The 14,090-nt window shown below is 38.4% G+C and overlaps 1 protein-coding gene across 1 annotated transcript; it reads left to right on the top strand.

Annotated features, from left to right (window-relative positions):
* Positions 1-7,330: 7,330 nt before the first annotated feature.
* si:ch211-215c18.3 (uncharacterized) lies at positions 7,331-10,698 on the top strand. Its single transcript, XM_051078802.1, has 4 exons — positions 7,331-7,697; positions 8,127-8,251; positions 9,626-9,973; positions 10,058-10,698. Exons 2-4 carry the CDS (start codon positions 8,179-8,181, stop codon positions 10,162-10,164), a joined length of 528 nt encoding a protein of 175 aa, XP_050934759.1. The 5' UTR covers positions 7,331-7,697; positions 8,127-8,178; the 3' UTR covers positions 10,165-10,698.
* Positions 10,699-14,090: the final 3,392 nt, after the last annotated feature.

The following is a 14,090-nucleotide window of genomic DNA, read 5'->3' as shown; positions in this document are numbered from 1 at the left end:
AACACCAAGCCAAACAGATACTATACAGTCCCTTTTGCTTATGTATCCAATCTAACCCTTTATTTAATTTTTGTGTGTGTGTTTGTTGCATCTCTGGATTTGTAGCACATCCCTTAATGTTTCAGCTTTCTCTCAGGGGCCACTGTATATTAATCCCAAAACAACCTGCTCAAACAAGATGCTCTCCTTTGCATATTTTTAAACTTAAGTATTTCTTCTTGACTGTAAATTCTGCAGTCATTGCCGCCTTCTTTTGCCTTCTCTGTCCAGAACAATCTGATTTAACCCAGTGCTGCCCTCTACGGGAGATCAACAGCACCTTCAGTAAAACAGTAACTCCAGACACACGTCAGACATCATGCATAAACACATTTAATTTACGCTTACATTATATTTGTCTTTGACAAAAAGTGCCTCAACGATTCATTTTGGTTGGTTAGTATCATTTAACAAGTGTCATTCTGCTTTGTTGATGCCTTTAAATTTCAGTTCAGTTTATTGTCATTATACAGTACATAGTACAGCAGTGCTTTTCAGTGCATTTAAATGATTGTGCTTTGGCTACACTCCACCTACTCAACTATATACATGAGTAAAAATCCTTTACATTATCAGAGAAAACATTGCACCATAAAAAGCATATTCAATGTCAATGTATAAATAGGACCATTAATGTGGGTCTGACTTACAGCCCTCAGAGATATACTGTATATTTATGAGCCTCGGCTGAACATGGATCATGTGTCTCAGGCACAAGTGAAAGGCAAAATAAACACAGAGTTTGTGTTTCGGTTTTCTTTGTCACAATCATAGCAAGATTTTATACATTGTCTCCTCAGAATAGAATAGAATAGAATAGAGATATTATTGCTCATGCATGCGTCCATAAATCAGTCAAAAACAGTTTCAAAGTTTGTGTTTGTCCATTCATCATTAGATTAAACCGTGCCAGAGCTAAAAGGCCCTGCCCTGCCCAGTTCTTATCGACAAATACAACACAATCTTCCACTAGAGGACCTGTGTGGCACAAGGTGGCCTCTACCTCCCTTCATCGTTTGGCAGCCAAGAAGAGACACAGGGGACAGATTTCAGTCAGGCAAAATAGATTGCTTACCTTAAAAAGCGATGAAACTCAGCAATAATGTCACGTTGCGGAGTGCAATGTTGCATCACTACTGAGCTGGGAAAATTTAAATTGCTAGATTGTATAGCAAAAGCAGTTTTCATCTCTTTTTAAAGTCTCTCATTGACAGTTTTTCCTATTTTGTTATTAAGACTAGAGGCTAAAGCTCAATATCTTTCAGTACATTGAATAAAATCACTAATATTACTGAATGTAGATAGTACATATTACAGAATATAGACTTTCAATTTTAGGACTAAGTCACATTCATGCTTTTTGCTCATCACCCTGTCAGGCAAGTCTGTCAGAAAAGAGTCTGCATCCAACAGACTTGAACTGTACACTTCAACAACTGGTTATATGTGAGAGTATTGTAGAATTAAGTTGGATATATGGATATATGCATACACATATATATGTGTATGCAGTAGTATGTGTGCTTATTATTGAGTGTATGATGATGCAGAGTATTCAGGCCTGTGACATACCAAATACAGCGTATATTGTACGTACATTCAGTTCAACTCATTGCACTTTGTGCATACACACAACTTGTGGGAAGGCCAGTAGCAGTCACCAGATGATTATGGGTGCAGTGTTAAGGTATGCAGCAGTTTCACAGCCAGTGAATTTCCAGCAGCATGGGAAGTGTCATCAAGGTCAGCAGTAGGCCACTGCAGCTTTGTAACAGGACACTCCACGCTGAGCAGGGGAGGAGGAGCTCTGCAATAAGAAAAAAATAATGCAAGTTCAGAAAGAGGAACTTTTTTTTTTTTTTTCCCAGCAGCCACCATATGTTTTTGTTTGTGTTTAAAATAACAGGATGTGCACAGCTGTGGTAAACAATGTCCATAAGCAGACGTATCTTACTTTTCTCAACCACTGAGGTTTTGGTGGCTGTGGTTCCCGACTCGGCCTGTTTGATGTTGCAGGTGAAGTTGGACTTGCCGTTGGGCAGGTTCTTAAACAGCAGGCGACAGTTGTTTCCCGGGAAGATGCGGGCTTTGGCACGGTGCTTGAAGGGGGCGTGCTGCTCCTCATCTGGGTCGGTGGTGTCGAGGAGTCGTTCACCCTGTGTGTACTTGCAAAATACTTCTGGTGACTCAGCTGAAGGCGCATATTTGCAATCCATCCGGAGGTGGTGCTCATCTATTGAGCAGTAGGTCAACTGAATCACCTTCTGAGCTGATGCAAAGCCTATGTACAGTGTAACCAGAGAAATGGTCAGATACTGTATTCACAAAATCTATTAAAAACACATCAGCAATAGCAGGAACTCATTCGAAACAGAAGAAATAAAATGTACAAATATTAGATTAAATATCCTTTAATAACATTATGTAAAGTGTAAATGATCTCACCAAAGAGTAAAATTGTGGTAAGGAAGAACATTCTTCCAACTTTCCTGAAAAAACAAAACAAACAAATGAACAAAAGAAGATATTGGGAAAAAAAAGAATCAGAGCAAATTCACACCAGGTAATTACATACAGCAAAACCAGAACCAGAAGAAGACTTTTTATTTTGCTGTCATGTCTTTACATTATTGAGGTTCCAAGCAGATAAAGCTGACTGTGCTGTAAAGAGCGGGGTCAGATTTCAGAGACATGAATACCACACTTCTGCAGCTCTTATGCAAACCCACAGAGGTTACTGTAGAAAAGTCACTGTACCATAATACTGAATAAATGAGTGCAATACATCCTCACTGTTTGCGCCACAAAGAGACGAACTGCAAACTTCACTGGTCAATTGCCAACATTGACGCATTTCTGTGCTTTACGTCTCCCGAGAGCACGGGTTGATTATTTGCTCACTTGGATTCAAAATGTCAAGAAAATAGATAAAGCGGTTCAGCAATATTTTGTTTGCTTGATGCAAACCTACTCTCGCCTTCATTCATGTATTTGCTTTAGTGCTGACTCCAGTGTTTAACCAAAGATTTCCTCCAGAATAAAGAAAGGAGACCATTCTCTATAGCACAGCTCAGTATTCTAGCCTAGCTCCAGTTCAGCATATAATAGTATATGAATCACTCTCACCTTGTCTGATGCAGTTTGAGCTTTCCTCGGTGCTCTGCAGTGTGATGCCAGGGGTAGATACAGTAGAGGTCGGCTTATAGAAGAAACATAGGAGAGAGGGAGGGGGACAGAGAAAGAGAGGGGAGGGGGAGAGAGAAGGTGGGAGAAAATGCTGCTCCAGTGGACTTTGGGGACATTCCTCAGTATCGTATAAGGATTTTTATTGATTTTTACCCTCTGTTTAACCAGAAGACAGAGGATCACGTGTCAATACACAAACCTCTGGCCCTGTATCAAAAGACTGAATCCAGGCTGCTGAATGAGAAAAAAAGAGGAAATGTTGAGATGAGGGTTTGATTAGCTGAGACACCTCAGCAGCTGTTCTACATTTCCTCATTCAGTTAACAAGCAATATGTGTCAGCAGTTTCTCAGCTACTTTTACAGGCATAACTCGTAACATATACATTTTAAATACAAGCATGCAGACAGTTCAATTAAACCAATCTTTTAAGGGTCTTTTATTCTCCATTTACTTCTCCATAAAATATCATGAAGGCATAACACACAGGATGATACAATATGTGTTTGAGTAACGTTTATGATGCTTATATTGTTAATAATACATTAATATTGCACAGAAGCAATGACAGAGGCCAAATTAGACAAAACTGAGAAGTATATGTGGAAGCCATGACTGATCTGGAGTATGGTCACACTAAATTTGAAAACACATCTTTTTCTCTCCACAAGCACTAAGATAATGTTGTTCTCAAACAAAAAGCTTTACAAAAATCTTGAGAGTTTGCGGCGATCAGTAAGGAAGCTTTTGGAAAATGATTATTTAAGCGTGGTCGGCAGTAAAAGTCCAGAGGACTGATTTTAACTGCAGATTGAACTGAGCAGTCTGTATTTATGTTTTCAATTTCAAGAGCAACTTTTATTTAAACGGGCAGCTTCAATGAGCTGCTGTTGTTTGCAACTTAAGTAGGATGAAGAAAATACCTGAGGTGTTTTGTCTTTAAGCCAAATGCTAATGTCAGCATGCTAACGTGAAATGGCAATGATAATATGCTGATGGTAATGTTTAGAAACCATTTTATCTTAGCATGTTATGCTAACGTTTCAAAATTAGATTAAATACAAAGTGTTGCTGAGGCCGATGGGAATGTCATAAGTTTTACAATTATTTGGTCATGAACCAAATATATAAATACTAAATGACACCAAACAGTTATTTAGAGTAACTGAACACCACAAAACCAGTTCTACATGAAAAACACAGAGTCATCTTTTTTATCTGAGTCCATAAATGTCTGAACAAAGCTTTATGGCAACCATCTGACCAACATTGCCATCCCTTGAGCCACACCACTAGCATGGCAATACATTTACTCTAGCATCATTCTCTGGTATCTTACAAGTCTAGTAATTGACTGACTGCTAGCCTCTTGATAGTCAGTACTGTGTTGCTGAATATATACAGTGTGACAAATGCTGCTCTGAATATGAACTTCTATGGCAATGTAAAACGATAAAATGTTGTCTTACTGAATGTTGCCTACAAACAACTAGAATTTACTCTTGTTAAATCCGCTGAGTTAGATCAACTATATCCTCTGTATCCCCTCACTGTATCCTCCTCACCCTCTTCACACTGCTCATCCATTTTGTCAAGGTCCTTCCTAGACAGCTGCTGAACAACTGCCATACTGAGGCAGTCTCCCAGGACACTGGCAGAAGTGTTGCAGAGGTCTCTAAAAGGAACAAACCACAGCAAACAATGGAAGCAGGGGATATCTGCCACTTTAACCTGTATTTTACTTAAAATATTAACAAGACACATTTTTCAATCACGTCTCCTCCATCTTGACTTTGAGAGGCAGAGGGAGCAGTGATCCCTGCCAAAAGTATTCATTAGAGATTCTGCTGTGATCCCTGCTGCTCCTCTGCTGGATGCTACTGCTGATACACTGCAGATGAAGCACAGAGCCATCACCTATTCTTCTTCAATGATGTACACTATACTATGAGTATGATACTATCATTATACCGTCAAACTGCACCAAGTATTGATTAAGTCACTGCCTTTTAACACTTTACCAGTATTTTAATATTAAGGTCCATAAAAAAACTGTAGTTTCATGTAGAAAAGCAATTTAAGTTTGTGTGTTTATTTTCTTGTATCTCTCTTACCCTCTGCGATCAGTACTTGTACCATTACAGAGCCTGATGTGACACATTTTGGGGTAATTTGATTCTCCTTAACGGTGCCTGTTGGGCCGTGACACCTGTCATGGTCGTCATAGGCTACATGCATGTGTCACAAAAAATAACAGGCAGGTCCGTAATATCTGACAAAGATGGAATTTGTGCATTTTAAAGAAATGTTCAATTTACAAGCATTTTACTAACATAAATATTGTTAGCATTCTTATTTTTTTTTCTGTGAACATGCTTTTATTCTGAAGAAATTACTGTTTTATGCTGTTTGCTCTTGGCAAAGTTTATTGTCTGCAAAGTTTGTGGAGACTTTGATGGTCCAGACCACAGCCTGTATGTTCCAGAGAGGTAATAACTGATATCCTTGATCAAGTATCTCAGACACTGCAACTGCACAGGTAACTTGTTATTTCACTATAGCACAATGAGCAGAAACACTGGAAAAGCATAATATGTGCATATTGTTACAGTTATACCATATCTATTCTTTACAGCCCAATTACTGTACATATGAACACACAGTTCAGCTCCACAGTGGATTAAAAATCTACAAAAATGTATTTTGAAAATAAAGTTGTTACTGGTGTATTTTAGATAAAGCCAATACACTGCAGAGGTGACCCATAATTGCTGTAACAGCAGAAATGTTTCTATCTACCAGGGCCACTTTGAAAACACCTCTGAATATTGTCTCAGCATTTTACATTTCTTAAATAGCAATTTCTACCTTAAAATGATTGCATTTTTCTTCCATAGCTTCCCATTTTTCATCTTTAAATATGTGTGTACATACCAGATATGGGTATTCATGTATTACCATATAACAATATCAAAAATATATTGCTACATGCACCACACAGGACACATGTCTTTATGTTTACCATATGATTATAATGTGTCCCAGTGACACAAAATACAGTGTAAAGACACTGCATGGGTACAGTCTCATCTGCAGTTAGTGTTGTTCTGCAGGCAGAACAGCACATCCAGGCCTGCTTTTACTGCACCAGTGGGATTCAGTGATATACAGTGCAGTTTACACTTTGTGTCTGTATGCAGATTGAGTGCCTCTTGTGTGTTTCTGTTTTAATCACAGATGGTATTCTGGGGATGCAACTTTTTTATGTTGTCCCATGTTGAATTCTGCCAGGTATTGATCTGATCAGACAGATACCAGTCTCCATGGAGCCGCACCTGTTTGTCACAGCCTGCAGTTGTCTCATTATGGGTTCACATTCTCTCACTGAACATTGGTTCCGTTGATCCTCTTTAACAACCACTGTACATACATTTAGGTAAAGTAAAAGAAAACGCAACAGTGAATATATCTTCTATTGGGTACTAGTTGGTATTACTGCACTATAAGAACTAGGAGACAGCAGATTGTAGTCTGTTTTGTTCGTCTTTTATACGGCCCGTATAGTGTGTGCATCATAGCCAGTACAATAGTAACACAATAACTGTTTAACTATTTTAATTTTTGCTGCTCTGTATTATTTGCAAAGAAGTGCTTGGAATAGAAATATTCGTACATGTATATTTTTCTTTTCTACACAAAGACAAGTGAGTTAAAAGAAAAACTCTGTTTTTTAAGCTATAAATTCAGTTTAAATACACTACAGTGCATTTGTTGGTGTGTAATCTCTAAACCACAACAAAGAAAATTTGAAGAAGGATCACATCTGCATTTGCCATGTGACCATTTTGAGCTTAATATCTCTCTCCATCACCTTTCCTCTACACTAGATGCCACCAAAACATTGATTGCTGTCATTTTTGTGGTGGTGCTTCCAGTTTTTGTCCTGCAGAGGGAACTCTTCTTTTGCACCAAGATAACAGACCCCATACAACAGCTAAGCTCCTGAATGAGATTAATGATAACAGGTAAAGCAAATTGATTGGTTGCCCTCTACGTGTTTTAAAAAACAAAGGCATCTCCATCTCAATACAGTGTCAAAAGACCGAAGCTCCAGTTTCTTACAGGAACCCTATATAAAGAGTTTACAGCCTTCTCATTAAGCTTGAGTCACACATGAGGGGGAATGAGCATGAAATCTCAGCTCAGAGCAGAAACTTTGTTTTCTGATAAATGGAAGGAAACGGAAATTTATTTCTCCTCCAAATTTCTCTGCTTCTGGATCCCTACTCAGAGAATAGCACATTGAGGATTTTATGTGTGTAGCCTTCAGCCTCTGTGTATGTGTCTGAGTGAGGACGTGCAGAGCGATAACTGCATCCTAGTAGTCGAACAATCAGCGCTACTCTGCTGATGCTGCTCTGCACTCCGGCCACACCGGCGCAGCTCAGCCCCGAAACAAGAACCGAATACCAGGTAAGACCGTCTCTCTCTCCTCTGCAGACCCCCCCTCAAAAAATAAATAAGGCGTAGACATGTCACAATAGATAATCTGATCTTTTCAGATTGGTTCGGTTTGTGTCAAAAATGCGTCTGCATCGGTTGCCCGGCTCTTTCACCTGCAGTAAAGACAAAGTGTGCGCATATCTCGGCAGTTTGCTGCAGTGCAAAGACACTGCATGGGCGTAGTCCTATCCGCATTTGGGCTGCAGGGAGAGCAGCAGAACCAGGCCCGATACAGATGCGGTAGTGGATACAGTAGCCAAATACACGGTGCGGTTTACGCCTATAGGTTGTTTACTTTGTGTCTCCATAGGCTAAAAGCACCTCGCGCTCTGCGTTGGTCACTGATGGTGTTTTGGGGGCTGCAACTTTCTCATGTTGTCCCATGTTGAACTCTGCCAGGTAATAACGTGGTGTGAAGGTTATTGATCCGACCGGACAGATACCGATCACCATGGAGCTGCACCTGTTCGCCACGGCCTGTCTCCTCTTTGGCAGGATAATGATAACGCACCAAACTCAGCACAGTACGTGTGATTCCGTATTTTATTTTTTACATGTTTATTTTCAGACTGGCATGTCACTGTTAACTTAGTTTAATGTTGGTCACTCCTCCATTCAATGCTGGATTTAAAAAGGCCACTGTGTTGTATCAAAAAGATGAATTGTTGCAAAGAGACATCTCGTATTATACTTAAAGGCACTCTGAGAGCAATTGCCGTTCGTCCAGTAGTCCACAAAAGACCAACAGATAAGAATTCAGTAGTACTGCAGCAAAGGATTTCCTCTATAGAGATTTGTAACGTTTCGTTAGGATCATGTAATCCAAATGTAGAAGTTTAATAATAAAGATATCAGCTTTATTTCAAAAGATGCAGTTACTCTCAACCCTAAATTAAACTTTTATACTTACAATGGAAGATGGGAGGGGGTTGTAATAGGTTACATAATCCCTAAAGCTCTGGATTACAGTACCATCACTAATTTAGACGTTTTCATGCATACATATTTGGTCACAGTTAATGTTACTGGATTTTCTTTTCTTTTTTTCTTTCTTTTTTCATCTCATTGTTCATGAGAAAAACACTCACGTTAAAATGAAAAAAATATCAGCAAAGACCTAATATAATTGAATGCTGCATATAAAACACAATTTGATTAACTATTAAAACGAAATGTTATTTTATCATTCTTATTTAGTTTAATTGTTCATTTCTATTTTCATTTAGCCTAAATTGAATTTTCATTTCACAATGACTTTTAATTTCATGACGTCACTTTTTAATTTTAAATGACCTAGCTAACCGGCTAACTAGCAAGGTGAGTTAACAGCTAACGTTAGCTGCTATATTCAGAGGTACCTTGGCATTATGAGCATTTTGATTCTGAATATGTTCCTCAGCGACAGACACACAACTCTGAGGATTAAAAACAGAGACTTTTTGTGTGGTTGCTAAAATCAAGAGGAGCTAGCTACCAATGCTAACGCTGTCTCTGACTAATCTAAGCTCACAAACTGATCCAGTTAGTCAGTTAGGTAGGCAGCATAACACAAGAGTTTCTTAATTGCTTCAATTATTAAAAAACAAACATTTTATTCGTTTTTATTTCAAAATAACTCTATTATTAACTTTTTATTGAATGCTTTTGATTTCCATAAGTACCTACAGTATTAAATGTCTGTGAGTGGCTGAGTCTGCTTCCTGAGCTGAACACAGTCATTTCTGTTCACTCATGATCCTCATGCAGACAGAGCTTGAGCTGCTTTGAATAAAACATTTTAGCAAAAAAAACCAAAAAAAAAAAAACAAGTACAATATACTTTTGTGTATTATGAATGTAACTGTTCTTCTATGGGCATTCTGTAATGGCGATTCACATCCTGTTTGCATCTCTTTCAGTGAACTCAGTGTCCCAGTTTCTGTTCACTCCACGTGGGCCCCAGATGTTTCCATGTCTAACTTACCTGGAGCGAAATGTCAGGGTGGACTGTGAGTTTCCTCCCACCTACCAGATCCCTGGGCCCTACTGTGAGTATCGGCAGGACAGCCGGCTGGTGGGCAGCACCTACCCCAATGCCGTCATCTACGTGTCCACCGAGGATCGTAGGAGAAGCAATGTCAGCCTGGTCACTCCCACACTGTGCCGCCTCACCTGGGCCCCGTTGGCTGATGAGAAGCCTTACACCTACACCTGCAGAGTTTACCAGGGCAACAGCTGGAAGGAGAACAGCATGGCTGTGCATCATAGTGAGTAGAGTTGTTGTGTGGCTGTTTGTTGCCTCCAAACACCAGTAGAAACAATATTTTAACTCACACTCTGCTCTGTTGCAGGGATCCTGCCGATCTGCTCTGCAATTAGTGTTATGTTCAAATCTGCACCTTGGCTTTTGTCACTGGTGATGTCACTTCCTGTGGCTGTGGGTCTTCTGAGTCCATGAACTGTCAGCTTCACAGGATAACAACTCAGTGGACATTTTTACATGATTTCTGACTCACACTGGTTTGATTGTTGGTGGTTGAAACCATGTGAGATTATCTTGTTTTCTATTATTTTATATTTTAGGGCAGAGTAGAAGCCATGAAAAATACCACTAAGTAAACAACACTCAATAAAATCAACCTCTCATTGAGCTCTGGACTACTGTTTAAAAATGTACCTTTGAGGTTTGAAAGATTTTATTTAATAGACCTCATTCTCACCACTGTACCTTGAACACCATTGTTTCAATATTATCAAAAGAAAAGAGAAATCATGGTGATATCAAATTTAAGACAGTGTAAGCAAATGCAGCAGTTAACAGTGTTAATTTTCTAATATAATGGCTGTTTAAAAAAAAGAGCAGATTACAGACAGTCTTTTGAACTGTTGTCTCGATCAGGTCTCCCTTGTAAATAACATTCATTGGGACACACCTGTAATCAAACAATCATTTCGTTAATGGCCAAATAAATATTAATTTTGTGGTTTTGTATTTATTTATTTTTTTTAAGAAAAACGGATGCTTCTTATAGATTTATATCACATCTTATCGCTATTCTGAACATAAATGGGCTTGATTACACTGTATATAGTGACATTAACAGTGTAGATCTTCCCACACACTTGGATCTGGTGCTCCTGCAACATAGAATTGTATATGAAAGAGTGGTGACATTGCAGCTTTTTGTCAGTTCTCCCCCTTATTTTAATTTGGGTTGTGTTATGTTAAAGTCTTGCCACTTTGCTCAACTGTACTTACAGTTCAGTATGTATCCTAGATAGGTATTCAGATGGATGTTACGGCTTTGAATAACAGTAATGATTAACTGCTCAAACACTGCCTTCCCTGCTAGCAATGACTAACCTCAGACACCTACAGTACCTTTAAAAAAGAACTGAGAAGTTATCTGTACGCTGGACCCCCATGTGAGGTTCACCTGGTTATAAAACAAAAGCTCAAATAAAACCAGTTTTCCTCTTGGACAGCAATAAGACAAATCTTTAAAATGACTGAGATGAGAGTCCTTATGTGAAGACCATTGGAACTAGACTCTAATGTCAGTGCATGATGTTTCACTCAGAGCTTTAATGCTAATCTGCCCAAAAGCCCCAAAATACATGTAGATGTGTGACTGTGCTGACTGTTTGCAGAGGTCTTAGCTCTGCAGCCTTTCAGTCAGAGCGATGCTGCAGATAGTAACTAATTCCCTATGCAGTTCAAGTAATAACTGATGGACAGAGAATGGCTAGATAGTATATGGTGGGAACAAGAGATGGTGGTGGTGTAATGTTGTGCACAGTAAATATTCACTGTAATAATCCTGGCGTGTTCAAATCAGACAATGCTCCTTTCCTGTACAAGTATGCATGTGTTATTGTGCACAGTATGTGTATAATATGAAAATATATTGTAGCTTCATGTGTTATTTCAAAGCTGATTTCATTTTAATATTTTCTGTTTACAGTGCACATGCCTTTCATGCTGTCTGAGCACACACATCTAGAGCTTTTGTAGGCTCTCTTTATGCTGCTAGCTTAATTCAACCTTAATGCTAATTTCTTTTTTTCTCTGGTGACAAACTATAATTGTGTCTGAAGCGCATTTCTTCTTTATGTTGCCACCATTCTCTGCTGCTCAGTATTATTTGCACAGTAGTACTTATAAAGATGTCCCTATATTTTTCAAATAGATAACTCAGCTAATTTTTTTTTAAATTTTATTTTACCAAATGAGTACTAAATGCTATAGCAAAACTATAGTAACAAATAAAGGTTATGCACAACAAAAGAGGCCTGTGTTTTCTCAAGACAATGAAAATATACAGGTACATTTTATATGAATTAAATATATTCAAATGTGTGCTGTAGCACTGAAATGGTTGGAATAGGGAAAGACTCACACTTCCTTGAACCACAGTTATCCCTCTGTTCATAATGCTGCCAAAATAGAGACAGTGGCAACTTTTCCGGGGTGTATCCTACCTTCAGTGCATGCTGGGATAAAAACCAGTCCCATAGACCATTGAAAACAATAGCCAAATCAGTATAAGACAATTATTTGAAGATTTGTAGATTACGCTGATCTGGAGCTTTGATCGCACACACCACACACACACACACACACACACACCTTCATTTTACACTAGATGTCACCAAAACCTTGAGTTACTGTATTTGTCCATTTTGTGGTGGTGCTTCCAGCTTTTGTCCTGCAGAGGGAACTCTTGTTTCACACCAGTGTTTGACAGCCTCATAAAAACATGTTGCATACTCATAGTATTGATGTTAACCAACTGAGACTCCATGTGCATCAGAATCTGCAGGTATGTTTGACATAACAGGTGTAATCAATGATATGAATAAAAACTAAGTGCTATGCAGTTCCAGGGTGCTGGTATTGTACATGCTGACTTCTTATAATGATTTAAACTGAACACAGCCACCATTAATGTTATTATTCTAATACTTAATAGTGGAAAGTTACTAAATTTTATTTCAGTGTATACACCTATAGTCACTGTAAAAATGAAGTTAAAATTAGGTCACATTGGTAACATTATTAATAACTATACAATAACAAATGTAATATTCTGAAGGAGTCCATTGTGTATTATGGGTGGTTTTGTGTATTTTTTTTGCTGACAATACTATATTTAAAGTATGTGTGATTTCATGGTATAAAATGAAGTATTTTTACATTGTAGTATTGCTATTTTTTCTTCAGGAAAAGATCTCAATACTTCTTCCAAAACTGCAAAAAACCATACTATTTACTGTGAGAAAGGCCCATTACAGATATACTATATCATATCAGTGTGAAGATAAAACATGCACATCACAGAAAGATGAAACCTGCCCGGTTCAGTTCTCTCAAGGTGTTTTAAGAAGAAATCCAGGTCAGGTGCAGAAAACTCCTTCTGTTTTATAGTAGTCCCCCAAGCAGCGCAGTGCTGGATGTTTGCCAAAAATGACACAGTCTCTCTGTCTGTCTTTCATATGCAGACATACTGTACGCTTTGAGAGTATTCAAATAATTAAATCTCAGCAGTGGGTTTATACATTTTTAATGATGGAGATGTAGGTTGCAGTTGTTGGTGAACTCAGCATGCACGAAATAGGGAAATACCAGATAGATTCTAGATAAGCAGCTCTACCACCAACTAAATGTAGTTCATAGTGATGCAGCGCTGACTTTTTTTTCCCTTTAATGACACATATATCTCAACTGACTGTGTGACTTAAACCTGTGGCTAGTTATACTTGTAAATGCTGCATGTATTTGATCACATTTTCTGGTGTTTCTATGTTGTAGGAGTCACATTGTAGTGAATTTCCATCCATGATTATTCACATAAGAGTGAAGCTAAAGGGTGGGGAAGGACAAAAGTTGAAGAGGTTGGGGCCCAAACATCACATTTAGCTCTGACGTCTGTCTCAAAACTGTGCTGCGTAAGCAAAACTCTGTCTGTCACTGACGGTAAAGATGTGAAGAATAGCAAAAACTGAAGCTGAAGTCACTTCCTGTTCTAAGCATACTGAAATTCAGAAAAAAACAGTGGAAATATTCTTTATGTAATCTGTATGGAAATCATATACAAAGGTGCTACAAAGGAACACATAAAAAACACTGTGCCTGGCTTCCTTTGCTTATAAATAACCCTTATACTTCATCACCACCACTGAAAAAAAAAAAAAAAAAACTTGTGCAGCCTTATGTGCTTTCCCTGCAGTTTGTTAATGACTGGAACACATGCACAACATTTGATTAGTACAGCTATAGTAATTACAGTAATCGTAATCTATAACAGTATATTATAGTTTAATCCTCACACCTGAGAAAATAACTCCTATGGCATTATAAAGGTTATGGTTATTGGATTTGAG

Source organism: Lates calcarifer, linkage group LG20, assembly GCF_001640805.2.
Source record: "Lates calcarifer isolate ASB-BC8 linkage group LG20, TLL_Latcal_v3, whole genome shotgun sequence".
NCBI lineage: Eukaryota > Metazoa > Chordata > Actinopteri > Centropomidae > Lates > Lates calcarifer.
Note: the sequence above shows the minus strand (reverse complement) of the source record. Positions and strands in the feature narration are given on the sequence as shown.

What these genes read in the sequence shown, in the direction of transcription:
- si:ch211-215c18.3 (XM_051078802.1), top strand. Translation starts at nt 8,179, where the DNA reads ATGGAGCTGCACCTGTTCGCCACGGCCTGTCTCCTCTTTGGCAGGATA. An exon ending in AACGCACCAAACTCAGCACA is followed by an intron (nt 8,252 to 9,625) that starts GTACGTGTGATT and finishes CATCTCTTTCAG; the next exon opens with TGAACTCAGTGTCCCAGTTT. An exon ending in CAGCATGGCTGTGCATCATA is followed by an intron (nt 9,974 to 10,057) that starts GTGAGTAGAGTT and finishes GCTCTGTTGCAG; the next exon opens with GGATCCTGCCGATCTGCTCT.